At 50.7% G+C, this 25,964-nt stretch overlaps 1 protein-coding gene across 1 annotated transcript; it reads left to right on the top strand.

Annotated features, from left to right (window-relative positions):
• Positions 1-576: 576 nt before the first annotated feature.
• LOC311513179 (ecto-ADP-ribosyltransferase 5-like) lies at positions 577-25,598 on the top strand (the record flags this gene model as incomplete). Its single annotated transcript, XM_084614846.1, has 5 exons — positions 577-646; positions 19,950-20,041; positions 20,750-21,473; positions 24,582-24,614; positions 25,477-25,598. 5 exons carry the CDS (start codon positions 577-579, stop codon positions 25,596-25,598), a joined length of 1,041 nt encoding a protein of 346 aa, XP_084470972.1.
• Between the last annotated feature and the right edge of the window lie 366 nt (positions 25,599-25,964).

Here is a 25,964-nt window from a genome sequence, read left to right as displayed (position 1 = left end):
GGTGCCACAAGTCCTCCTTTTCCTTTTCCTTTAATTACAGAAATCTTTGGATTCTCAATTCCCTTCCTGTGCATTGTGACATACAAGTTCTGTATCTTGGGCCTGAGATGTAGAGATATGAAAACTTTTAAGCAGTTTCCAGTTACTCTAGACTTCGTTTTCTTCCCCTAGAGCAAACATTTCACCCTTAGCATAGAGGTGTCTCCGTTCTGCAAGCTAGTTCTGTCAAACCCAGTGTTGCTGTCTGTTTGTACTTAGCTTTGCAAAGAGAAATGATGCAACAAATTCTGTGAAGTGTCTCTGCAACAGCCTCTTCATTCGCAGCCACCTCCCTGAGTCTCAGATTCCTGTCAGACAGGCGCCGCGCATTCTGCGTGAAGGAGAGGGTCCGGGGGTCTCTGCGGGGAACTGTGACTCTCTGATGCTGTGAGGTGGGCCGGGCATCTCGGTATCCTTTGCTGCCTCGTCCCTCTCCCTCTGGGCTGTGAGCTCGGGCTGCCATCGGGTATAGGGGCACCAGTTGAATAATACCGCGTAGGGCCCCATAAATCCTAAGGACGGCCTGGCACAGGACAAATGGCGAGGGGAGGCCTCAATTCACAACCGTGGCCGGAGGGACTCAGTCTGGGAGCAGGAGTCAATATGGGTGTGTTGCTGCTCTGAGCACTGCAAACACGGGAGGGGAGGCACGGGAGGATGACCCCCCACCCCGTCATCCTGCTCAGCAGCGGGAGGTTGCAGAGCACCAGGGGCACGGGGTGACTCAGGGCTGGGGGTACTGAGGGGTCACAGGGATACTGGGAGTCAGTGGCACTGTCTAGGCCCACACTGAGGCCGAGTAGAATCCAGAAGCTCAACAGGAGCATTTTGCTGATCATAAATTCGTCTCTTATGTCTGAGGCCTGGGCAGGGAGAAGGCTGGGGCTGGGCTGTGGGGACTCTTAGCCAGCCCTACCCCTTCGCAGCTGGGTAGCACGTCACACTCATCCTGGAAGTGTGAGCTAGGATTGCTAACTTTCTATTGCAGAAAACCAAATGTCCTTGCCCCGCCCCTGCTCCCACCCCTGCCCGAGGCCCCTCCCATTCTCTGAGACTCCTTCCCCACCCATTCCATCCCCCGCCCAGTCACTTGCTCTCCCCCACCCTTGCTCACTTGCTCATTTTCACTGGGCTGGGGCAGGGGATTGCAGTGTGGGAGAGGTTGAGGGCTCCAGCTGGAGGTGCTGGTTCTAGGGTGGGTCCGCAGATGAGAGGGCTGGGGTGCAGGAGGGGGCTCCAGGCTGGGGCTGAGGGCATAGGCACCAACTTCCCCTCCAGTTGTGGGTTGCTCGACGCCCCCCTCCAACACAGGCCCTGCCCCCACTCCACCCCTTCTCCCATGGCCCTGCCCCATCTCTTCGTGCCTTCGCTCCACCCCTTTCCCACCTCTTTTTGCCTCTTCCTCAGAGTGCGCCTCATCCCCACTCCTCCCCCTGAGTCCTGGAGCCTTCTGAAGGCTGCAAAACAGCTGTTCATGGCGGGCAGGCGGTGATGGGAGGGAGGGGGAGGAGTTGATTGGCAGGACCACTGGCGGGCGAGAGGCACTGGGAAGTGGGGGGGAAGAAGGGGGAGCTTGGCTACCAGTGGGTGCTGAGTACCTGCTAATTTTTCTCCATGGGTGCCCCACCCCGAGGGGCTCCGGGCTGGGGGGTGGAAATGAGGGGTTTGGCGTGTGGGAGGGGGATCCAGATTGAGGTAGGGGGTTGGGGTGTGTGAAGGGGTACAGGCTGTGAGCTGGGGGTGCAGACTCTGGGGTGGGGCCAGAGCTGAGGGGTTTGGGGTGCAGGAGAGGGCTCTGGACTGGGACCGAGGGCTTTGGAGTGTGGGAGGGGGCTCAAGGCTGGGGGTTGGGGTACGGGAGAGGTTGAGGGGTGCGGGCTCTGGGAGGTGCTGACCTCAGGTGGACCTAGCATTTCCTGGGGATGGAGGAAGTCCGCAAGGCTCCTGGGAAGCAGCGACATGTCTCTCTGGCTCCTAGGCGGTGGGGTGGCCAGAGTGCTCCGTCCTTAGACAAATCACTGAACTACTCTGTGTCAGGTTCCTCCTCTGTCTAGTTAGTAGCAGGGGATTGGTGATCCCTTCGCAGGGCACGTTTTTATATAGTCGATTGTGTGTGTCCCCACACAAAATGCTCTAAGTGCATTAAGTGCATTAACTCGGCGGAGTGCTTCCACAGTACCGAGGCTAGCATCGACTTCTGGAGCGTTGCACTGTGGGTAGATATCCCACAGTTCCCGAAGTCTCTGCCGCCCATGGGAATTCTGGGTTGCAATCCCAACGCGTAATGGGGCAAAAACATGGTTCTGGGTACATGTTGTCAGGCCCTCCTTCCCTTCCTCCCTCCGTGAAAGCAACGGCAGATAATTGTTTCATGCCTTTTTTCCTGAGTTACCTGTGCAGACGCCATACCACGGCAAGCATGGAGCCTGCTCAGTTCACTGTCACCGTATGTCTTCTGGGTGCTGGCAGACGTAGTACTGCATTGCTACATAGCAGCAACGCATTGCCTTGTGGCAGCAGACAGTGCAATAGGCCTGATAACCATCGTCATCATGTCCGAGGTGCTCCTGGCTGCCTCAGTAAGGTCGGTCAGGAGCGCCTGGGCAGACATAGGTGCAGGGACTAAAACAAGAGTGACGTGACCAGGTCATTCTCTTTAGTCCTACCGGCAGTCCTATTGCACTGTCTTCTGGCGAGCAGCCAGGAGATGAGGATGGTTTGCAGTCCTATTGCACCATCTCCTGCTGAGCAGCCAGGAGATGAGGATGGCTAGCAGTCCTACTGCACCGTCTGCTGCCAGCCAAAGATGTAAAAGATAGATGTAGTGGATCAAAACAAGAAATACACCTGATTTGTTTTGTATTCATTTGCTCCCCCCTCTGTGAAATCAATGGCTGACAATTGTTTCGGTGAGGTCTGTCAGGGGCACCTTGAAAAGTTTAATGGAGATTCGGTCCTGCCTGAAATACCAGGGGCAGGGATAGTGCATTGGGTTGAGCATTGGCCTGTTAAACCCAGGGTTTTGAGTTCAGTCCTTGAGGGGGCCATTCTGTGTGACAATTGTTTTTGTTTCTCCTTGATGTAAAGCCACCCCCTTTGTTGATTTTAATTCCCTATAAGCCAACCCTATAAGACATGTCATCAGTCGCCCCTCCCTCCATCAGAGCAATGGCAGACAATTGTTCTACGCTTTTTTTCTGTGCAGACGCCATACCACGGCAAGCATGGAGCCCGCTCAGATCACTTTGGCAATTAGGAGCACATTAAACACCACGCACATTATCCAGCAGTATATGCAGCACCAGAACCTGGCAAAGCAAAACGGGGCAAGTAGGCGACATCATTGCGGTGACGAGAGTGATGAGGACATGGACACAGACTTCTCTCAAAGCACGGGCCCTGGCAGTGTGGGCATCATGGTGCTAATGGGGCAGGTTCATGCCGTGGAATGCCGATTCTGGGCCCGGGAAACAAGCACAGACTGGTGGGACCGCACAGTGTTGCAGGTCTGGGATGATTCCCAGTGGCTGTGAAACTTTCGCATGCATAAGGGCACTTTCATGGAACTTTGTGACTTGCTTTCTCCTGCCCTGAGGTGCAAGAACACCAAGATGAGAGCAGCCCTCACAGTTGAGAAGCGAGTGGCGATAGCCCTGTGGAAGCTTGCAACCCCAGACAGCTACCGGTCAGTTGGGAATCAATTTGGAGTGGGAAAATCTACAGTGGGGGCTACTGTGATGCAAGCAGCCAAAGCAATCAAAGATCTGCTGATATCAAGGGTAGTGACCCTAGGAATTGTGCAGGTCATAGTGGATGGCTTTGCTGCAATGGGATTCCCTAACTATGATGGAGCCATAGATGGAACCCATATCCCTATCTTGGCACCGGAGCACCAAGCCGGCGAGTACATAAACCACAAGGGGTACTTTTCAGTGGTGCTGCAAGCTCTGGTGGATCACAAGGGACGTTTCACCAACATCAGCGTGGGATGGCCGGGAAAGGTGCATGATGCTCGCATCTTCAGGAACTCTGGTCTGTTTCAAAAGCTGCAGGAAGGGAGTTTATTCCCAGACCAGAAAATAACCATTGGGGATGTTGAAATGCCTATAGTTGTCCTTGGGGACCCAGCCTACCCCTTAATGCCATGGCTCATGAAGCCATACACAGGCAGCCTGGACAGTAGTCAGAAGCTGTTCAGCTACAGGCTGAGCAAGTGCAGAATGGTGGTAGAATGTGCATTTGGATGTTTAAAAGTGCGCTGGTGCAGTTTACTGACTGGGTTAGACCTCAGCGAAACCAATATTCCCACTGTTATTACTGCTTGTTGTGTGCTCCACAGTATCTGTGAGAGTAAGGGGGAGAGGTTCATGGCAGGGTGGAAGTCAAATTGCAGGGCCGCTGGTTACACGCAGCCAGACACCAGGGCGGTTAGAAGAGCACAGGAGGGTGCGGTGCGCATCAGAGAAGCTTTGAAAACCAGTTTCATGACTGGACAGGCTACCGTGTGAAAGTTCTCTTTGTTTCTCCTTGATGAAACCCCGCCCCTTTGGTTCACTCTACTTCCCTGTAAGCTAACCACCCTCCCCTCCTCCCTTCGATCACCGCTTGCAGAGGCAATAAAGTCATTGTTGCTTCACATTCATGCATTCTTTATTAATTCATCACACAAATAGGGGGATAACTGCCAAGGTGGCCCAGGAGGGGTGGTGGAGGAGGGAAGGACAAGGCCTCACAGCACTTTAAAAGTTTAAACTTTAAACCTTATTGAATGCCAGCCTTCTGTTGCTTGGGCAATCCTCTGGGGTGGAGTGGCTGGGTGGCTGGAGGCGCCCCCACCGCGTTCTTGGGCTTCTGGGTGAGGAGGCTATGGAACTTGGGGAGGAGGGCAGTTGGTTACACAGGGGCTGGAGGGGCGGTCTGTGCTCCTGCTTCCTTTCCTGCAGCTCAACCATACGTTGGAGCATATTAGTTTGATCCTCCAGCAGCCTCAGCATTGAATCCTGCCTCCTCTCATCATGCTGCCGCCACCTATCAGCTTCAGCCCTCTCTTCAGCCCACCACTTACTCTCTTCAGCCCGCCACCTTTCCTCCCTGTCATTTTGTGCTTTCCTGCACTCTGACATTGTCTGCCTCCATGCATTTGTCTGTGCTCTGTCAGTGTGGGAGGACAGCATGAACTCAGAGAATATTTCATTGCGAGTGCGTTTTTTTCCGCCTTCTAATCTTCGCTAGTCTCTGGGAAGGAGAAGATCCTGTGATCCTTGAAACACGTGCAGCTGGTGGAGAAAAAAAAATGTGTTGCCTCCCTCTCCATTGAAAGAGTCAAACAACATGGCTGGGGTAGTGGTGGCTGAACCCCCTAAAATGACATGCAGCTCATCATAGAAGCGGCATGTTTGGGGCATGTTTGGGGGAGCAGCCATTCGCCTCTCTGGTTTTCTAGTAGGCTTGCCTCAGTTCTTTAAGTTTCCACACGGCACCTGAACCCTGTTATGGCCTCTGTCCTTCATGCCCTGGGAGATTTTGACAAATGTTTTGGCATTTTGAAAACTGGAACGGAGTTCTGATAGCATGGATTCCTCTCCCCATACAGCGATCAGATCCCGTACCTCCCGTTCGGTCCATGCTGGAGCTCTTTTGCGATTCTGGGACTCCATCATTGTCACCTCTGCTGATGAGCTCTGCACTCACCTGCAGCTTGCCACGCTGGCCAAACAGGAAATGAAATTCAAAAGTTCGCTGGCCTTTTCCCGTCTACCTGGCCAGTGCATCTGAGTTGAGAGTGCTGTACAGAGCAGTCACAATGGAGCACTCTGGGATAGCTCCCGGAGGCCAATACCGTCTAATTGCATCCACAGTACCCCAAATTCGACCCGGCAAGGCCGATTTCAGCGCTAATCCCCTTGTCGGGGATGGAGTAAAGAAACTGATTTTAAGAGCCCTTTAAGTTGAAAAAAGGGCTTCGTTGTGTGGACGGGTGCAGGGTTAAATCGATTTAATGCTGCTAAATTCAACCTCAACTCCTAGTGTAGACCAGGGCTAAGTGGTAGTCAGCAGAATAGAATTAAGTTCAAGGATGGATTGGTACCAAAAATGCACATGGCAACACTAACTGTGAAAAGGGCATGCCAGTAAATGAGAAAGCTAGTCAAAAAAGCCCTGAAACGAAGAGTAAGGAAACTAAAATCTTTAGACTCAGCATTGAAGTTACTTCAGCACAAGTTTTTCTAAATGATATAACCTAGGAATTATTTTGGGGAAGTTCTCTGGCCTGCACTATACAGAGGTCAGAACGGTCCCTTTGGCCTTAAAATCTATGAATCTCTAACATATGAGCAAACAAAGTGATGTTGTAAAAAGGGCTGATATCATTCTGAGGTGTATTAACAGAAGTGTCCTATGTAACACATGGGAGATAATTGTCCCACTCTACTTGACTCTGGTGAGGCCTCACCTGGAGAACTGTGTCCAGTTCCGGGCACTTTAAGAAAGATGTGGACAAATTGGAGAGAGTCCAGAGAAGAGCAACACAAATACTCAGAGGCTTGGGGCATATTTAGTCTTGAGAAAAGAAGACTGAGGATGGACCCCAAAATAATCTTAAAATATGTGAATGGCTGTTATAAAGAGGATGGTGATCAAATGTTCTCCATGTCCCCTGAAGGTAGGACAAGTAATAATGGGCTTAATCTGCAGCAAGAGAGATTTAGGTTAAATATTAGGACAAACTTTCTAACTATAAGAGCAGTTAAGCACTGGGTTCCAAAAGGGCTTGTGGAATCTACATTCACAATCCAGAGAGTTGGACCAGATGAGCTCTTGAGATCCCTTTCAGCTCAACATTTCTAGGATTCTAAGACAATATGGCTGCATGCATAGCCTTGAGCAGAAAATACAAAGTGCTTCATAGGCAAGGCTCAAGTGTTTACCTCAGGGATTTCCAGCAAGGTTTGAAGACGGAAGAATTTTAAGAGGATCAGGAGAGGCTTCATCGTGGTTCCAACTTCCCCTGTGCGGCTATAGGAGAATCCATCAGGAACGTCAGTGGAGATTTGGGGGAAAGAACACATCAAAACCAAACATCCTCCAGATTGTTTCACTTTGATCCATTGTTCCCATTTCAGTAACTGGGATTTCCCAGGCAGGAATTGCTATCTTACGGACTGCAGCCCAGCCAAAACAGAGGCAGGTTTGACCCTGAATTCAGTTTTCAGCTGGAGGGGGTGCAGAGTAGTTGTGTGGGAATCCTGCTTTCACTTCATGGTGATTATATTTACCTGAAAGACCTTGGGTGGTAGAAATATGATCCATGGTGCTGCTGTGTTTACTCATAATTGCTGTTAAACTGTACAAAACCAGCTGACCAGGCAGGTCTCTTGACCATCTCTTAGGGAATGGGGTTAAAATAGTGACATAGCTCAATATTTCAGTGCCTCACCCAAGTGCCTGGTCAAGTGTTCGCTTGGTAACTAACTACCTTATACACTGGGCCTCGCTGCTTAGTTCTGCCCCATGGCTAATGGGTAGGGTTGCCAACTTTGTAATATTTAAAAACCGGACACTCCAAACAGAGTGCCAGAACCTCCCCTGCCCCACCTCTTCCCTCAGAGGCCCTGCCCCTGCCCTGCCTCTTCCCCTCAGGCCCCTCCCCAGCTCTGCCTCTTCCCCCCAAGACCCCATGCCTATTTGCTCCTCTTCCCTCCTCCCACTATTGCTCACTACTATTCTCCTCTCTCCCCTGCTCAGGTTGGGAGGGACTCACCTGCAGAGCCAGGGCTGGAAGCTGCAGCCACCAGACTCAGATTGGAGGTGGCCCCGGCTGAGTAGAGGCTGGCTCAGGTGATGACCGTCACCTCCCCGCCTCCTCTGCCAGCAGTAACCGAACTTCATGTGTTCGGTCAGTAGATCTGACCAGGCACTGTCAGGTCCTTTTTTCGACCAGACTTTCCAGTTGAAAACTGGGCACCTGGCCACCCTGCTAATGGGGTGATTAATGACTCAGATGTCAAACACCAAGGGGCTGATCCTAGGCACAAGGGTCACAGCCACATGACCCTCTCAGAGACACAAACAGACCTCTGTCAGCTGGCCTGGTCAGGGGCCCAAAATCCCAGACCCACATGGAGACAAACAGCAAACAGACCAACACACAACTCACCAAGTCCCTTTACCTTCATGCACTGGATCCACAGCTACGCCCTGAAAAACTCCCCTATTTGCCTCTCCTGTTCACCTGCTAAGCCGACTCCTCAGTTGGAGGGCCTACTGGGGAGTTGGGTCTTTGGGGGTTGATTTGCTGGCCTGGGAAAGGGAGCCAGACATTGGAATTTGGAGACTGGATCCTGGCAGAGAGCCAGTGACATGGGGTCTAGGCTGTGGCAGTGTCTTGCTCAGGGAAAGCACGATCAGGCCAGGAGTAGGGAGCAACAGGCCTGGGGTATTTACTGGAGAAGGTGGGACTTCGCCTCGTGTGGGCGGCTGCTGAGCTGTACCTGGGATTGATGGGGTGGATATGCACACAGAGTGAATGGGTACTAAACATAGGGGTGTGATATGTGTACTGAATAGGAGGGTGGAAAATGAATCTAAACGTATTTCATATTACTTTTAAAAATAATGGACCGGGTGATGCTTCTTCCCTTGAAATGGTTCTTCCAGGATAGTCTGACACTGCCAAAAAATATAGCAGCTTTGACAGAGCAACATTCTCAGTGACTTATGTTTTCTTTGTTAAGGGCAGTGTCCACTTTTCAATGGAAAGAAAGAAATAACTTGACTCTCAAGGAGAGAACACCACCTTTTCATTGTCAAACCCCACATTTGCAATGTTTTCCGAACCAGATACTGATTTTTTGCACATTCCTCCTCTGTTATCTTCCTGTGTCATCACTAATGGAGCTGCATCCCATAGACTCAATAGGCTGTAGCATCTCCTGTGATTTCTAGTAGGGCTGAAGGAATCATAGAATCATAGAATATCAGGGTTGGAAGGGACCTCAGGAGGTCATCTAGTCAACCCCCTGCTCAAAGCAGGACCAATCCACAACTAAATCATCCCAGCCAGGGCTCTGTCAAGCCTGACCTTAAAAACCTCTAAGGAAGGAGATTCTACCACCTCTCTAGGTAACGCATTCCAGTGTTTCACCACCCTCCTAGTGAAAAAGTTTTTCCTAATATCCAACCTAAACCTCCCCCACTGCAACTTGAGACCATTACTCCTTGTCCTGTCCTCTTCTACCACTGAGAATAGTCTAGAACCATCCTCTTTGGAACCACCTCTCAGGTAGTTGAAAGCAGCTATCAAATCCCCCCTCATTCTTCTCTTCCGCAGACTAAACAATCCCAGTTCCCTCAGCCTCTCCTCATAACTCATGTGTTCCAGACCCCTAATCATTTTTGTTGCCCTTCGCTGGACTCTCTCCAATTTATCCACATCCTTCTTGTAGTGCAGGGCCCAAAACTGGACACAGTACTCCAGATGAGGCCTCACCAATGTCAAATAGAGGGGAACGATCACGTCCCTCGATCTGCTCGCTATGCCCCTACTTATACATCCCAAAATGCCATTGGCCTTCTTGGCAACAAGGGCACACTGCTGACTCATATCCAGCTTCTCGTCCACTGTCACCCCTAGGTCCTTTTCTGCAGAACTGCTGCCTAGCCATTCAGTCCCTAGTCTGTAGCGGTGCTTTGGGTTCTTCCGTCCTAAGTGCAGGACTCTGCACTTGTCCTTGTTGAACCTCATCAGATTTCTTTTGGCCCAATCCTCCAATTTGTCTAGGTCCCTCTGTATCCTATCACTGCCCTCCAGCGTATCTACCACTCCTCCTAGTTTAGTATCATCCGCAAATTTGCTGAGAGTGCAATCCACACCATCCTCTAGATCATTTATGAAGATATTGAACAAAACCGGCCCCAAGACCGACCCTTGGGGCACTCCACTTGATACCGGCTGCCAACTAGACATGGAGCCATTGATCACTACCCGTTGAGCCGGACAATCTAGCCAACTTTCTACCCACCTTATAGTGCATTCATCCAGCCCATACTTCTTTAACTTGCTGATAAGAATACTGTGGAGACCGTGTCAAAAGCTTTGCTAAAGTCAAGAAACAATACATCCACTGATTTCCCTTCATCCACAGAACCAGTAATCTCATCATAGAAGGTGATTAGATTAGTCACGCATGACCTTCCCTTGGTGAATCCATGCTGACTGTTCCTGATCACTTTCCTCTCGTGTAAGTGCTTCAGGATTGATTCCTTGAGGACCTGCTCCATGATTTTTCCAGGGACTGAGGTGAGACTGACTGGCCTGTAGTTCCTAGGATCCTCCTTCTTCCCTTTTTTAAAGATGGGCACTACATTAGCCTTTTTCCAGTCATCCGGGACTTCCCCCGTTCGCCATGAGTTTTCAAAGATAATGGCCAATGGCTCTGCAATCGCAGCCGCCAGTTCCTTTAGCACTCTCGGATGTAACGCGTCCGGCCCCATGGACTTGTGCACGTCCAGCTTTTCTAAATAGTCCCGAACCACTTCTTTCTCCACAGAGGGCTGGCCACCTACTCCCCATGCTGTGATGCCCAGCGCAGCAGTCTGGGAGCTGACCTTGTTCGTGAAGACAGAGGCAAAAAAAGCATTGAGTACATTAGCTTTTTCCACATCCTCTGTCACTAGGTTGCCTCCCTCATTCAGTAAGGGGCCCACACTTTCCTTGGCTTTCTTCTTGTTGCCAACATACCTGAAGAAACCCTTCTTGTTACTCTTAACATCTCTTGCTAGTTGCAGCTCCAGGTGTAATTTGGCCCTCCTGATTTTGTTCCTACATGCCCGAGCAATATTTTTATACTCTTCCCTGATCATTTGTCCAATCTTCCACTTCTTGTAAGCTTCTTTTTTATGTTTAAGATCCGCAAGGATTTCACCGTTAAGCCAAGCTGGTCGCCTGCCATATTTACTATTCTTTCAACACATCGGGATGGTTTGTCCCTGTAACCTCAACAGGGATTCCTTGAAATACAGCCAGCTCTCCTGGACTCCTTTCCCCTTCATGTTATTCCCCCAGGGGATCCTACCCATCAGTTCCCTGAGGGAGTCGAAGTCTGCTTTTCTGAAGTCCAGGGTCCGTATTCTGCTGCTTACCTTTCTTCCCTATGTCAGGATCCTGAACTCAACCAACTCATGGTCACTGCCTCCCAGATTCCCGTCCACTTTTGCTTCCCCCACTAATTCTTCCCGGTTTGTGAGCAGTAGGTCAAGAAAAGCTCCCCCCCTAGTTGGCTCCTCTAGCACTTGCACCAGGAAATTGTCCCCTACATTTTCCAAAAAACTTCCTGGATTGTCTATGCACCGCTGTGTTGCTCTCCCAGCAGATATCAGGAAGATTAAAGTCACCCATGAGAACCAGGGCATGTGATCTAGTAGCTTCTGCGAGTTGCGGGAAGAAAGCCTCATCCACCTCATCCCCCTGGTCCGGTGGTCTATAGCAGACTCCCACCACTACATCACTCTTGTTGCTCACACTTCTAAACTTAATCCAGAGACACTCAGGTTTTTCTGCAGTTTCATACCGGAGTTCTGAGCAGTCATACTGCTCCCTTACATACAGTGCTACTCCCCCGCCTTTTCTGCCCTGCCTGTCCTTCCTGAACAGTTTATAACCATCCATGACAGTACTCCAGTCATGTGAGTTATCCCACCAAGTCTCTGTTATTCCAATCACGTCATAATTCCTTGACATCACCAGGACCTCCTGTTCTCTCTGCTTGTTTCCAAGGCTTTGTGCATTTGTATATAGGCACTTGAGATAACCTGCTGATTGCTCCTCATTCTCAGTATGAGGTAGGAGCCCTCCCCTCACCGACGTTCCTGCCTGTGCTTCCTCCCGGTATCCCGCTTTCCCACTTACCTCAGGGATTTGGTCTCCTTCCCCCGGTGAACCTAGTTTAAAGCCCTCCTGCTTATTTCCAAGGCTTTGTGCATTTGTATATAGGCACTTGAGATAACCTGCTGATCGCCCCCATTCTCAGTATGAGGTAGGAGCCCTCCCCTCACAGACGTTCCTGCCTGTGCTTCCTCCCGGTATTCTGCTTTCCCACTTACCTCAGGGCTTTGGTCTCCTTCCCCCGGTGAACCTAGTTTAAAGTCCTTCTCACTAGGTTAGCCAGCCTGCTTGTGAAGATTCTCTTCCCTCTCTTCGTTAGGTGGAGTGCGTCTCTGCCTAGCACTCCTTCTTGGAACACCATCCCATGGTCAAAGAATTCAAAGCCTTCTCTCCGACACCACCTGCGTAGCCATTCATTGACTTCCACGATTCGACGGTCCCTACCCCAGCCTTTTCCTTCCACGGGGAGGATGGACGAGAACACCACTTGCACTTCAAACTCCTTTATCCTTCTTCCCAGAGCCACGTAGTCCGCAGTGATCCGCTCAAGGTCATTCTTGGCAGTATCATTGGTGCCCACGTGGAGAAGCAGGAAGGGGTGGCGATCTGAGGGCTTGATGAGTCTCGGCAGTCTCTCCGTCACATTGTGAATCTTAGCCCCTGGCAAGCAGCAGACTTCTCTGTTTTCCCGGTCAGGGCAGCAGATAGATGACTCAATCCCCCTGAGGAGAGAGTCCCCAATCACCACCACCCGCCTCCTTCTCTTGGGAGTGGTGGTCGTGGAACCCCCAACCTCAGGACAGCGCATCTCATGCCTTCCAACCAGCGGAGTCTCCTTCTGCTTTCTCCCCCCAAATGTATCATCTGGTCCACTCTCCGCAATGGTACCTGTGGAGAGAACATGAAATCGGTTGCTTACCTGTGTTCGTGTTGCTGGTACCCGGACATTCCCCCTTCTTCTTCTGGAGGTCACATGTTGCCAAGCTTCCTCACTGGCCTCTTGGCTCCGCTGTGCAACCTTCTCTAAATCTTTAGAGCTTTGTGCCCGTAGAAGCATATCCTGACTTTTGTCCAGAAAATCCTCAGATTCTCGTATGCAACGCAGGGTCGATATCTGTAGCTCCAGACCTTCGATCTTCTCTTCCAATATGGATACTAGCTTTCACTTTGTACAGACAAAGTTGCTTCTGTCCTGTGGAAGAAAGACAAACATGGCACATCCAGTGCAGGTCACAATAGCTGAACCCCCCCCTTCCATATCACCTTCCTACTATGAGCTTCCTCAGAGAAGTTGGCAAGATGTAAGCCTCACTGGGCTCACTCCAGGCGAACTCCCAGGCAAACTCCTGCTGTGTGCTGCTCTGCTGTTCCCCGCTGCTCAGCTGGTTCGCGGAGCTCTGGCTATTTTTAAACAGCCAGGCTTCCCTGAAACAAACAAACAGACAGCCCCAATACCCACCCCCTGCAGGCTACCACCCAATCAGGCACTCACTCAGGCTTTCAAACTTCCCTCCCAGCAAACACACACTCCGATACTCACTCAGCAAACACACACTCAGATACTCACCAATCCCAGGCAAACTCCTGCTGTGTGCTGCTCTGCTGTTCCCCGCTAAATGGTTTGTTTACACTGCCACAGGGCTCGGACAGTGGGGCTATGGAATTGCAGTGTAGCTGTTTAGGCTCCCTGTAAAGGGGGTGGGTCCCAGAGGTCAAGCTCCAGTCCAGGCCCAAACATCTACACTGCAATTTTATAGCCCCATAAACCTGAGTCAGCTGCCACAGGCCAGCTGCTGGTATTTTATTACAGTACAGACATACCCAAAGGCTCTGCAAAATGCTCAATATAGTCCCAGACTGTATTACATTTTCAGATATCTTCTCGAGGGCTGAGGGGAGGACAATGTGGATTTCCCCAGGCCCTGCCCATAGAAATTCTATGATCTATCATTAAAAAGTGGAGACACTTTGATTCTATTACAGGATTTCCCCCCTCCCCCCCGAATGTAATCTAGCCATAGCATGAAATCCTGACACTGTAGATGTCTGTGTGTATGTTATTTGTGTAGGGCAAGGAGCTCATACCCATGTGTGTGAGGTACTATTCGATACATTTAAAGGTATGTCTAGACCAGTGGTTTTCCACCTGTGGTCTGCAGTCCACAGACTATGTCAGAGATTTCCAAAGGGGTCTACACCATCATATGAAATTTTTTAGGGGTCCACCAATGAAAAATGTTGAAAACCTCTGGTCTGGACTAGAGTTTTGACGTCCTACTGTAACTGGAGTTAACGGATTGCCAATTAACCCAACTGAACGGACAGCTTTTAAAAAGCTCATTTAGGTCCTTTCTGGTGCCAGACCTGAGACACCTGGGGTCTGATTATCAGAGGGTTGGAGCCCTCAACCCCAGCTGAAGTTAGTGGGAGCTGGGAGCATGCCATCAGGTGATCTAGAAGCAGAGGCCACTTTTGGAAATGTTGCCCAAAGCACTCGTCTTTAACCCTTTTCTTGAAGGTCAGCGATTCCCCCTGGGATAATGGAACATTCCATCAGGAGGCACACTGCTGAGAATCCCTGCTGGAGAGGAGACGACGGTTTATCATGAAAACGCCAAGAGACCTTTAAGTGCAATGTAGGCGCCCAACACAGTTAGTCATTCGCTGGCTGGAAGCACTTGGCATTTCTCTCCAAGAATCTGGCTCTTTTTTTAAAGTCTGACCCGTCAACTAGATTGTGCTAATTCCAATATTCCTCGATTGTAACCCCATTAACTTGCAGTGCAGTATCTAGGCAGGGTGAGCTGCCCAGGGCTAACAGGAGTTTGTCCTTGGAGATCTCGGAATGAGGCTGAAAATCCCAGCAGATTGTAATTATTAAATGTTCTGCTCGTGTTTCAGCCAAGAGGGCCCGACAAGACTGTGGTAGCTCTGGTAAGAACCTATTTGTTGGTGTTAGTTGATTTGCAAAACATTGGTCTCATGCCTGGACGTGCTGAGCAGAGAAGGCCCACGCCAGGGAGGGAATTTCATCCAGGACCATCGCAGGCTGTTGTGTCCTTGCTTTGCTCTGTTCACGTTTTTCGAACAAAGTGTTCATGCACCTTGCTTCAAAGCAGTTAATGGTGACATGACAAATCTACCGCCACCTTGCTCTGTCATGGGCAGTTGCTTCCCAGTCAACCTGACATGCTTTCCCAGTCTGAATTCAATGTGTCTTTATATCCTTCGTACTAGCCACCATAAGGAGGGGGCCTCGCTAGAGATGACCATAACATATGGCCTCGGGTATGCTCAGTTCGGCCATATGAACAAGGAGCCCAGAGCAAAACAGCTGAAATTAACAAGTGTGATTTGAATGCCAGACATCCGACAAATAATTATTTATTATATAGATAATAAAGGAACACACAGACCAAAGAAGGATACTTCAGCTGCAAACATGTTCCATCTGTAATTGTCCCACATGAATCCCAGACTGGAGTCTCCTCCCACTAAGGGTAAATAGACTCTAGTTAGCCCCCTGGCATAAATAGGGTACCATGCAGATGTTGGGAAGGAGACATGCATCCGGCTTCAAGGATATGCGAGAGTTTGAAAGGATTTCCAGTTATTTTGTTTGGTTTTCTCTTATTAACAGCTGCTGGGAGAGGCATCCTGTTCTCCAATGGGATGAGCCCTTTGCTGTTTGGTGGATTTGTTATCCTGATCAACACTGCTGCTGCTGCTCTCAAATGCTGTACCAGCAGTTTCCTTTTTGCAAAGTTGATTTTGCCCTCTAAAATAACAGCATAGTAGCAGGATGTCCCCCATCCCCTCTGACTTTCATTTGGCAGTGGACACACAATACCCTCTGCTTACTGGGTGACATTCAATTTAGGGTGACCTCTCATTCAGGGCAGATTACGCATGGCCCTCTGAACTGGAGGAAATTTCACCCTCGATGACAAAGAAGTGAGTGATGTCTGCCAGATTTCAAATGTGACTAGTAAAGAGAGTCTGGAAAACCAGTATTGTGGGGTTGAGTATTTGTTTCCCCTCTGCTGCTTCTACAGCCCAGAGATGTTATGGGACGGGGGCTGCAGGAAGACAGGACCTGACGGATATACCAGAATCACACTGGTTACGTAAAGCCAAAAGCCGATGATAAGGCTCCTCCCAGCTACAAGGGCTGATTTCTGCCCTGGCTTGCAGCCCCACAAGCCCGCCGAAGCTACATGAGCCTGGAATCTGGCCCTCAGAGAGTAGCAGAGTGCTTCCAAACCCACTCTGGGCATGCAGAGGCGCAGTTAGACCCGTGAAAGGCGCATACACAATGAGGGTTCCTTGGTGAGGTAAAGAAGCTCTCCCGGCTCACAGGCCTCTTCCAGAGACTTCTGTTTTCATAGCAATAAACATGGGGAAGAGGGAAGGTGTGGGGACTATTTTATCAGTTTCATCAGAGGATGAGCATGCTCCAGCCTGGGATTTACAATGTGCTGCCAGCCAGGCCTTTCCCTCACCTCTCCCTGCCCAGCTGCATCTCCTTCCCCCAAGGTCTTCAATCTCCCCTGGCCCAGCTGACAGTCTCTGCTCTCCCCACCCTGCTCCTTAGATGGGCTGGGGAGGAGGAACCCTGTACGCTGCTAGCAATGGGCATGCTCCGGTTGTGGTCCCCGTGGACTAGCTGGGCTACAAAGGAGGTGCATGAGCATGGCAGGGGAGGAAAGCCTTTCAATTTCATACCTACGTGAGGAGCCCTAGAGTGATCTGGCGTGGACCCCCCACCTGGTCAGTCCCACTGGGCTTGCACCAGGGGGTCCTAAGGTTGCACAGAATTAGGGTCAAACACCCAGGAGCCAGTAGCGTTTGGAGGAGTCTAACTGGGCCAGGACCCTCCTACATGGTTGGATGAGGCAAGACATCTGGCCTGAAATTCTGTGCCAGGGCAGGCTGGCTGGGTGGAGCACATGCTCTCAGTACAGACCACAGCTGACCTGACCACCCTAGAGCGAGCAGGCAGGCAGCCATCCTCTTTTGTCCCTGTCCCCACCCTATTGCAATAAGAACCCCACCTTCCACCTCCATAGGCTGCCCTGCTTGAGTGCTGCAAGGTGGGGCTGAGGATCCTGGCCGCTGGGTGCAGGGCCAAGGCGCTGCTGGAGCACAGGAATGGACACCTCTCTCCCTGATCATTGACCCAGACTGGTGCTGATGTAAGCAGGGTCAGAATGAGCTGCCCCCACTGCAACATCTCGCGATGAACTGGAGGAATAGACTTCAGGAGCTGGCTGTATTTGCATAGACACACCTTCTGTGCCTAGGTGAGCAACAGCCAGGCCTGCATTGCCAAAGCGATCCCTTTGGGTTACAATTCACTTGAGGACTGAGTGCCGAGGCCACAAAATAATGTTATCCCTACTGCATGAGTAAAGGGCAGAAGAGCCATGCGTAATCTGCCCTGAATGAGAGGTCACCCTAAATTGAATGTCACCCAGTAAGCAGAGGGTATTGTGTGTCCACTGCCAAATGAAAGTCAGAGGGGATGGGGGATAAGTTCCTATTTTGTGGGTGCTGTTCCAGAAACTCCTAGGTAGTGTTTGAGCCTCTTTCTCTTCCCCAGTGCTTTATGACGGTACTGACTAAACTTGATTTAGCGTTCTTGCTTTCCTTCAGCGGTTATGAGATTTGCTGTTGTCACTGATAAGCAGGTCTAGGGCGAGTCTTGAAGTGAAAGACAAGGGAGAGGCTGCAGCGGCTGTGAGGTTCCTCCCTGCCCGGTGAAAATCACTAAGAGCCAAAATTACCAAGTAGGAGACTCTCAGAACACAGCACGGCAGAGGTGGCAGAGGTAACCGTGGCAGCGCTGAGTGGCGGCAGAGGCTTGTTACTCCCCGTTTCAAGGTAGAAGGTGAACCCCTCCCCCTGAATTCTGGGACTTCACTGACTCTGAATCGCCAGCTGTGAGTGGGGGGGCAGTAGAGGGAAAGGGGAGCGATGTCTTCAAGAGACATTTGTCCGTTGGATTTTCACACCGCAAAGTGGGAAACTGAGGCAAAGGACACTGCCCAGTGTACTCTGGGGGGTGGGAGTGTGCTCATGGTTTACATGCTTTTGACTCTTTGTTGCAGTGGTGTCCCAAATTAATGCTGAGTTCCTTCTCCCTTTTAATAACAGTTTTCTCTTGTTCCGCACAGACTTGGTGCTTGTGAGTCTGTCTGTAACTAAAGGGGCAGTATTACCTCTTTAGAGGCCTGCAGGGGTGGTGGTTAGTTTTCTCTGGTTACTGCGTGGGCCTTCAGCCAGTTCTGTTTTGTATTGTTAAGAGGAGCCCCTAGATAGTGGACCCAGCCCCTGTCCCTGCCCATGCCCCCTGGCAGAAGGGTTATACTTACAGACTGTTTCTTCTTGTTGCCCCTAGTTATTTCTGGAATGAAGATAAACTATGAACCAGAGGCACTTCTTGGCCCATGTGCTGGGCAGTTTGCTGACTGAGATAAACAAAACTAAAATTCCAGCTAAAGGCCCTGGCTTAGAACCCAAATCACTCCGCTTTGTAAACAGATCTGTGCAGGGCGAAGGCATTTCCAGCTTGATTCTACTTACGGGAACTGAATGCGGGTCAGCTGGTCCCTTGCTAGATGAGTGGCTGCACATGCCGTGTCTGGGCACCTGAGAGCTGTACGTAGCCTACACGGCACTGGCTTTCTGGGATCTCCGGTCAGATATATGGAAATAACGAAGATAAACTGGGCTTAGTGTCGTGTTGTAACTTAGTTTCAGCTGTTTCCTGCAGGGAGGGAAAGGGCTTGGAAAAATGTTTTTCCTGTAGACCTTTTTCTTTGGAGAAGCCCCAGTGGGATCAGGGAGTCAGCTGGACCCTTCAACGTAAGACGTGTGGCTTGAGATTCTGTCTGCTGGGAACAGTCATCAGTCTGGGGAAATCAGGTACAGGCCCCTCTCCCCGTGCTTGCGTTTGTTGTGAACAGTGGCCTGAGGCTGACTCCTACAAAATTCTTGGAAGCTGCTTCCTTCCCTGTGATTTTTGGCCCTGGTACAAATGCCATCTGTCCCTGTCCGTGCACAGGGTTTGCATGTGTCTGGCGGTGGGTTGCTGGGACGCCGTCTGAAATCGAAACCATGCGCCACGTCCCCGGCGTGGAACACTTCACCTTCTGCATGATTAATACGCATTCCGGGAAACCCCACTGAACTCTGTCTCTTGCTGCATGATTCTCGGCCTAGTGGCTGCCGGCTCTCTGCTGATGTGTCTGCCCTGTGAGCCCCAGACAGTGTCTCCATGCAAACAGCAGCTCCGTTCCTTTATTTTTAGCCAGTCCTCTGGACTGTGACCGAGCCCTGCCTTGTCCAGCTGGCTCCTGTGAAAAGAAATTAGGGATACTAAAAATATACCGGATAGTCAACAACTTGTCATCAGGGCCGGGCTTCCTCTGCTTCAGGAATTCTGTTCTCTGAAACCTCGCTGTGAGCACGGGATGTTCTCACTGCGAGAGCTGTGTCAAGATTGACGTGAGACAGTTGGCGGTTATGGGTGATGGCAGCGTAGGTTCGTGGGGTCAGTTGCACCCACAGAAATCGTGGAACCAAGGGGGCAAAGCCAGGCAAACCTACACTTCTCCCAGCCTGGTGTGGGAGAGGAGGAGGCCTAGGGAGGGGGGGAAGGGTGTGGAGAACAAGACCGTCACATTGGCAGCTTCTGTCCCGGCTCCCTGCTCCATCATGATGGGGGCGGTGGGGTGCTGCACCAACCCTCAGTGTCGCTATGGCCTGGGTGAGGAGCTAGGCCTAGCCCTGCGGGACAGAGCCACCATTGCAGGCTGAGCGTGGGGCGGGCTGGCTCCTCAAACATCCTTGCGCCCCCACAGGCCAGCATTAGGGTGCTGGTGCCAGGGTGGAGGGTGGTGCCCCCCTGGCAGATCAGCATGGTGCACCTATTGACTGGGGAGTCATCCTTGCCCCCCCCCATGCGTGATGTCGAAATCTGCCTGATTTCCACAGATCTGCCCGTTGTTGGATTTGCCTTCAGCCTTGCAGGTGAGCTGGGAAATGAAGACATTGAGGTCTGTGGTTCTCTCCTTGGCTTCTCTTTGGGCTCTTGCCTTGCTGGAAACGTCTCAGGTAACTCAATTCCTCCCGCTGAGTTCTCTCCGCCATCCCCTCATTCCCGTAGCCTGTCTCTGTCCCGGCGGCTCAGGTACACGGCGTCTCAGAGGGTCACAGCCAGTGGGAGGAGAGAGGAGGGCCCGTCTGTAGAGAGCCACCCTGTGACTGGGGCTGTTTGTTCGCTGTGTAAGTATTAGTGCCACTGTCTACAGGTGGGGGATATCCTGTGAGCTGTGGTGAAGTCCGGATGGAGATGAAATTTTGCTTTTAATCAGCCTCCATGATGTGGCTGCCAGTCAGTAGAACATTCCCCTCGGATGGGAAGGCACCCTAAGTACTAGAATGCTTTGCTACAGACTCCAAAGCAAGAGAAAAATAATTTCCCTTGTTTCACACAGGGAAACTGAGGCAGAGAGCGGGGACGTGACTTTCTAAAGGGGGGATGAACACCCAGCTCTCCTGAGTTCTAGTCCAGTTCTCTAGCCAGTGAGACACGGTGCAGCGCTAGTCGGTTAGCCAGTTTGAGCCCAGTGTCACTGAAGAACAGCTCCCTCCATTGGGTAAAATCATGCCCAGGAGCTTTGGGGTGGGAGCATTGTTGGCTGCATGCTCAGCATGAGAACTACTCTGCCATTGCAGGGCTGGATGGCTGAGGGGTGAGCTGCCAGTCAGACCTGGCTACCCCCAACCACTCCCTTAGTGCCCTGTTTCTTCTCCCTCCAGGTGAGATGCCAGCGTTCTGTGCAGTTGGGAATGGCACCCGACTCTTTTGATGACCAATACACCGGCTGCACTGAAGAAATGGAAACGGACATTGCTCCTCGCCTGCTAGAGGAGGAAAAAGCCAGACACCCGCTGCTGGGCTCTATGTGGGGAAACCTATCGGCTGTTTGGGCGATTAAGAAGAAAAGGCTTTCTGTGCCCAAGGGCTTTACGGATGAACATGGCATAGCCATCCTGGTCTACACTGATTCCTCTAAGCCACTGTACTGGGAGTTGAACAAGGCAGTGAGAGAAGCTGGGGTCTCCCGGGATAACTACATGAGCAATTTCCACTTCAAAGCTCTTCATTACTATCTGACGAGAGCCCTGCAGCTCTTAGGGGCTGACTGCGGCCACCTGTCCGGACTCCAGCTGTTCCGGGGAGTCCGATCCATCCGCTTCGAGCCCAGCGGGGCAGGTGTGTTCCGGTTCGGACAGTTCACCTCTTCCTCGCTGGATATGGCTTTAGCTCGGAGTTACGGCAACGCCACGTTCTTCACCCTGCGCTCCTGCTTTGGCGCCCACATCGAGGCGTTCTCCGCCTTCCCTTCAGAGCGAGAAGTGCTGATCCCCGGGAGTGAAGTGTTCAACATCTCCAGCTTCTCCCGGGAGGGGAACCGCAGCGTCTTCCTCCTGCACAGCATGAACCGGACTTGCAGCCATTACAACTGCGCCTACCTCGGGGGTGAGTGCTGGCCCACGTTGGAACAGGAGCAAGCCAGGCTCGGCCACCTCGGAACAGGGATAATCCAATCGCAGAGGAAGCCGTTAAATGGGTGGCTCAGATGTGACCCACATCTTAGGTTAATCAAATTTATTTCCTAAGGGTGAAACTTGATCCTGTGCATTGGGCTGGCATCAAGCCCTCTGCACCGCTTCAGCCCCACGTAAGCCCATTATTGCTATTCAGTGCTCATCCGTAAAGCCATAGGGCTTATGTGGGACTTAAGTCATGTTCTTGGCGTTTGCTGGCCCCTCAGCCCAGAGGGCTTCACCCCAGGTGGGCCCCCAGTAAGGAAGCTAAGAAGCCTACGGAAGCTTGGAGGGGTAATTTTTTACTTCCTTTTAAATCGTTTTTAAGGGTCCCTAATACAAGCCGTAGGCGCCGTGCCCCTTAGCATCACGCCGGCAGCATTACACAATCCTTCAGACACGAGCCCAGCCTGGCCACTGAGAATCTCTCCTTCTCTCCCCTTCGTCATTTGCCCATTCTGCAGACAAACCCAAGTTATCGGCCTCGATGCAGGAGTGACTGGGACACATCCTCTGGCCTGTGCTACGTGGTGATCACAACAATCCCTTCTGGCCTGGGAATCTACGGCTCATGCCAGGGGCACTGCCTGAAACCTCTCCAAATACCTATTGAACAGCTGCCCCCAGTTTGGGTCTACGATGTCCTTGAAACACAAGGATCTCAATGTTCCCAAAAGCCCCAGGCATGGGCAGCTTGGAGACTCAACGGTGCAGTCTAGCAGCAGCATAATCCTCCTGGGCTTAAATTATTGATAATTTTGCTTCTTTGGTTTTAGTCTTCTGTACCTCTCTAGCTCCTGCATGTCAATGACTGAATTTCTTTTCTTTTCCTTGCTTGGCATGCAATGAAATGTAGTTTTTAAATTTGTCCTGAGATTGTCTTAAAACTGGGGGCTGGATTGTAATGCCGATCTCTAACCGCTCCAGTCTTTGCATGGCGGGTTCGTTCTCTCTTACGGATCCTTTTGCAGGGCATGACAGGGCATTTCTGCAGTCCACGCTCTCTTCCTACCAAACAAACTTGAGAGTTAAAAGTTGATTTTTGGGGCCTCATTCTGACTTTGTTTACACGGCTGCAGCTGGAGTGAAATCAGTTCCTGAGACTGGTAGTGGTGAGATCAGAATTAGCCTCATGAAGTCATACTCTTTTTTTGCTTCTCCCGGTTAGATACAGTCTCCTCATTGGAGCAGACCTGGGGCATTCTCAGGTTCCTTGCGTTCATCTTAGTGCTAGTTTGGGGGATTGCCCTCTGCTTCGCAGCTCTCTCTACTCATGCATGATCAAATCTGAGGCCAAGGCACTAAGAATAAGGGATCAAACCCCAGCTATGGTCAAAGCACAGACTCTAGACAAGTCGGGATGGGGGTGTGCAAACCAGAGGACTCCCCCCTACTTTGCCCCTCTCAGGGCTGGATACACTGGCTTTAGGGCTACCCTCTGCAGTGCACAGTGGCCACACTGTGCTGGAGAATCTGGTCAAGGCGTCTGAGAGAGCATCCTCCCACTAGCCTTTGTTCAGACACGCCGGGCCTGGTTCTGAGTGCTCGTTAGTTGTTGTTTGTATTGCCTACCTGTTATCCCCAGGCACAGTCCTGGGACCCTGGTGTTAGGTGCTGGACAAACACGGTCCCTGCCCCCAGGAGCTTACGGCCGTCATGGCAAGGGAGAGTTTTAAGGAGGGATTTGAAGGAGGATGATGGGGTCGTTTTGTGGGTGTTGAGGGGAAGCTCCGCCCTGTCGTGAAGGGAGCAGGGGAGGAAGCAGGAAGGGGCTGGTTTAGAAACGACGGAGGCTGAATTCATAGGCTGACCAGAGATGGGAGCTGACACCTCCATAGCAAATGAGGGATGATGGGTCGGGGGGGAATAGACCATGGCGGGCCTTGAAAGCGAAGACAAGCAGCTGATGTCTGATGGGATAGAGATTCCACTGCGGAGTCACTCCTGATTCACACAGGTGTAAATGAGAGCAGAATGGGGCCCACAGGCACATAAACCACTTCAGTTCCCTGATACACGTCCCTCTCTCTAACAGGACCTTTCCCTGATTCTAATCTTTAAGATGCAGGTTCTGGTGACATCTACTGGCAGCCCTGAGCATTGCATTAGAACAATACAGCAAGAGTTTGAATCATAGAAGATTAGGGTTGGAAGAGACTTCAGGAGGTATCTAGTCCAGCCCTCTGCTCAAAGCAGGACCAATCCCCAATTAAATCATCCCAGCCAGGGCTTTGTCAAGCCGGGCCTTAAAAACCTCTAAGGAAGGAGATTCCACCACCTCCCTAGGTAACCCATTCCAGTGCTTCACCACCCTCCTAATGAAATTTTTTTCCCTAATATCCAACCTAGACCTCCCCCACTGCAAATTGAGACCATTGCTCCTTGTTTGCCTCACTGTTACACTGTCCCAGCTGAGGCGTGGTACCAGCCGGAAAGACAGACCCTTGGCTTTCTTGATTGTTGTGACCCTCTCCCTGTCCCTGTGATCAGGGCTGGAAGGGTAATGTTGAGTATAAAAACTATTTTACGAGACAGACAGGTAATCCCTCCCTCCCCTTTTTCTGGATCTACTCTGGAGTGCCGGCAGGTTCTTGCCACCTGTCTGTGGTGTGAGGAGAAACTCCTGCTTGTATAGATTTCATGGGAGTTGCTCAGCAAGGCTGTTCTGATACCTTCTCTGAACTGGGGACATGGAATCCCCTCAAGATCTAGCACCTATTATAGGCCAACCTCAAGCACAAGTAGCACATTTTAAAGGTATTTGGGTGCCTAAAAATACAGCTAAGCACCCCGTGGGATTTTCAAATGTGACTGCCACCTTTGAAAATCCCACAAGATTCTTAGCTGCATTTTTAGGCATCTCAATACCTTTAAAAATCTAGCCCTAAATGCAAACATCTCAGCTGGGTCTAGCTTGCTGTTGTGTGAGTTTGAACCAATTCCAACGAAGATGCAAAGCTGACATTTGTTCATGCCAGTCTTGGAAAATTTTCCCCTGGAGGAGACAGCTGTTTAATGGAAGTCTCTGTTTGTGTTTTAGGAGAGAAGTCTCCAGAATGTGTTGACAACATGGGTAAGGATTCTCCTTTCCACTCTGATCTCTGGGAGATGCATTGTCTGAAACATCTGACAGTGGATCACAAATTAAATCTGAGTCAGCAATGTGTTGCAGCTGCAAAAAAAAAGCTAATATCCTTCCGGCGTCTATTAACAGGAGTGCTGTATGTAAGACAAGGGAGGTAATTGTCCTGCTCAATTGGCAATGGTGAGGCCCAAGCTGGAGAACTGTGTCCAATTCTTGGCGTCACACTTTGGGGAAGATATGAACAAACTGGGGAGAGTCCAGAGGGGAGCAACAAAAATGATCGAAGGTTTAGAAAACCTGAGCTGGAAGGAAAAGTTAAAAAACTGGGTGTGTTTAGTCTTCAGAAAGAAGACTGAGGGGAACCTGAGAACAGTCTTCAGATATGTTAAGGGCTGTTCTGAAGGGGACGGTGATCCATCTTTCTCCATGTCCACTGCAGGCAGGACAAGAAGTGATGGGCTTAATCTGCAGCAAGGGAGATTCAGGTTACATATGAGGAAAAACTTTCTAACTCTGAAGGTAGTTAAACTCTGCAATAGGCTTCCAAGGGAGGTTGTCAGTGGAGGTTTCTAAGAAGAGGTGGGACAAACACCTGTCAGGGGCTGGTTTAAATTTACTTGGCCCTGCCTCAGCACAGGGGGCTGGGGTTGATGACCTTGCGAGGTTCCTTCCAGCCTGACATTTCTATGATTTCTTCAGCGCCTAGGTAAATAAGCGGCCTGGTTTTTAGAGGTGCTAAGCATCCTTTGCATCCATTCGGTCACCACTCAGTGTAGATTTAGGTGCTTAACATTCTCCTGGCCTCTGAAAGGTTATTCAGTGCACTAACTCACGTATTTTCTTTCCTTAGTTGCAGGAAGGAGTGTCAGGGTGTCCAGCAACATAAGCCCTGTGTTCGTTGGTGGAATTGTCCTGGTCAACATTGCTGCTCAGAAACTCTTCGCCAATTTCAAACTCGTCTTGATTTTGTAAAAAATAATAATAAAAAATTCTCTTATAAAAGTAAATGGAGGTGGAGTCCTTTACTGGACACTGTGCTGTGTACTCCTTGAACACGGCAGGCAGCGGGGCTGCTACTAGCTGGTCAGGCTTCTGTACCAGGTTTGGGCTGGCCCCAGAGCTTGCATTACAGAGATAAATGAGACATAGCCCTTTTTGAGTTCTTTTTCTCTTACCATCTGAAGGAGGATCCAGGAATGTGCAGAGCTTTATGGGTGAAGTTTTCCCCTGTACAGAGGCCCAGAAACCACTCAGGTCCTGCGTGAGCCCTGGGTGTATTGACTCCCACAATTATTAATTCTAAAACTAGGGGCAAATCTACAGCATAAAGCTTCAGGA

The sequence above is a fragment of the Lepidochelys olivacea genome (genome assembly GCF_965140295.1).
Source record: "Lepidochelys olivacea isolate rLepOli2 genome assembly, chromosome: 1".
In the NCBI taxonomy this organism is placed as follows: Eukaryota; Metazoa; Chordata; order Testudines; family Cheloniidae; genus Lepidochelys; species Lepidochelys olivacea.
This window is presented reverse-complemented; position numbering and strand designations above follow the sequence as displayed.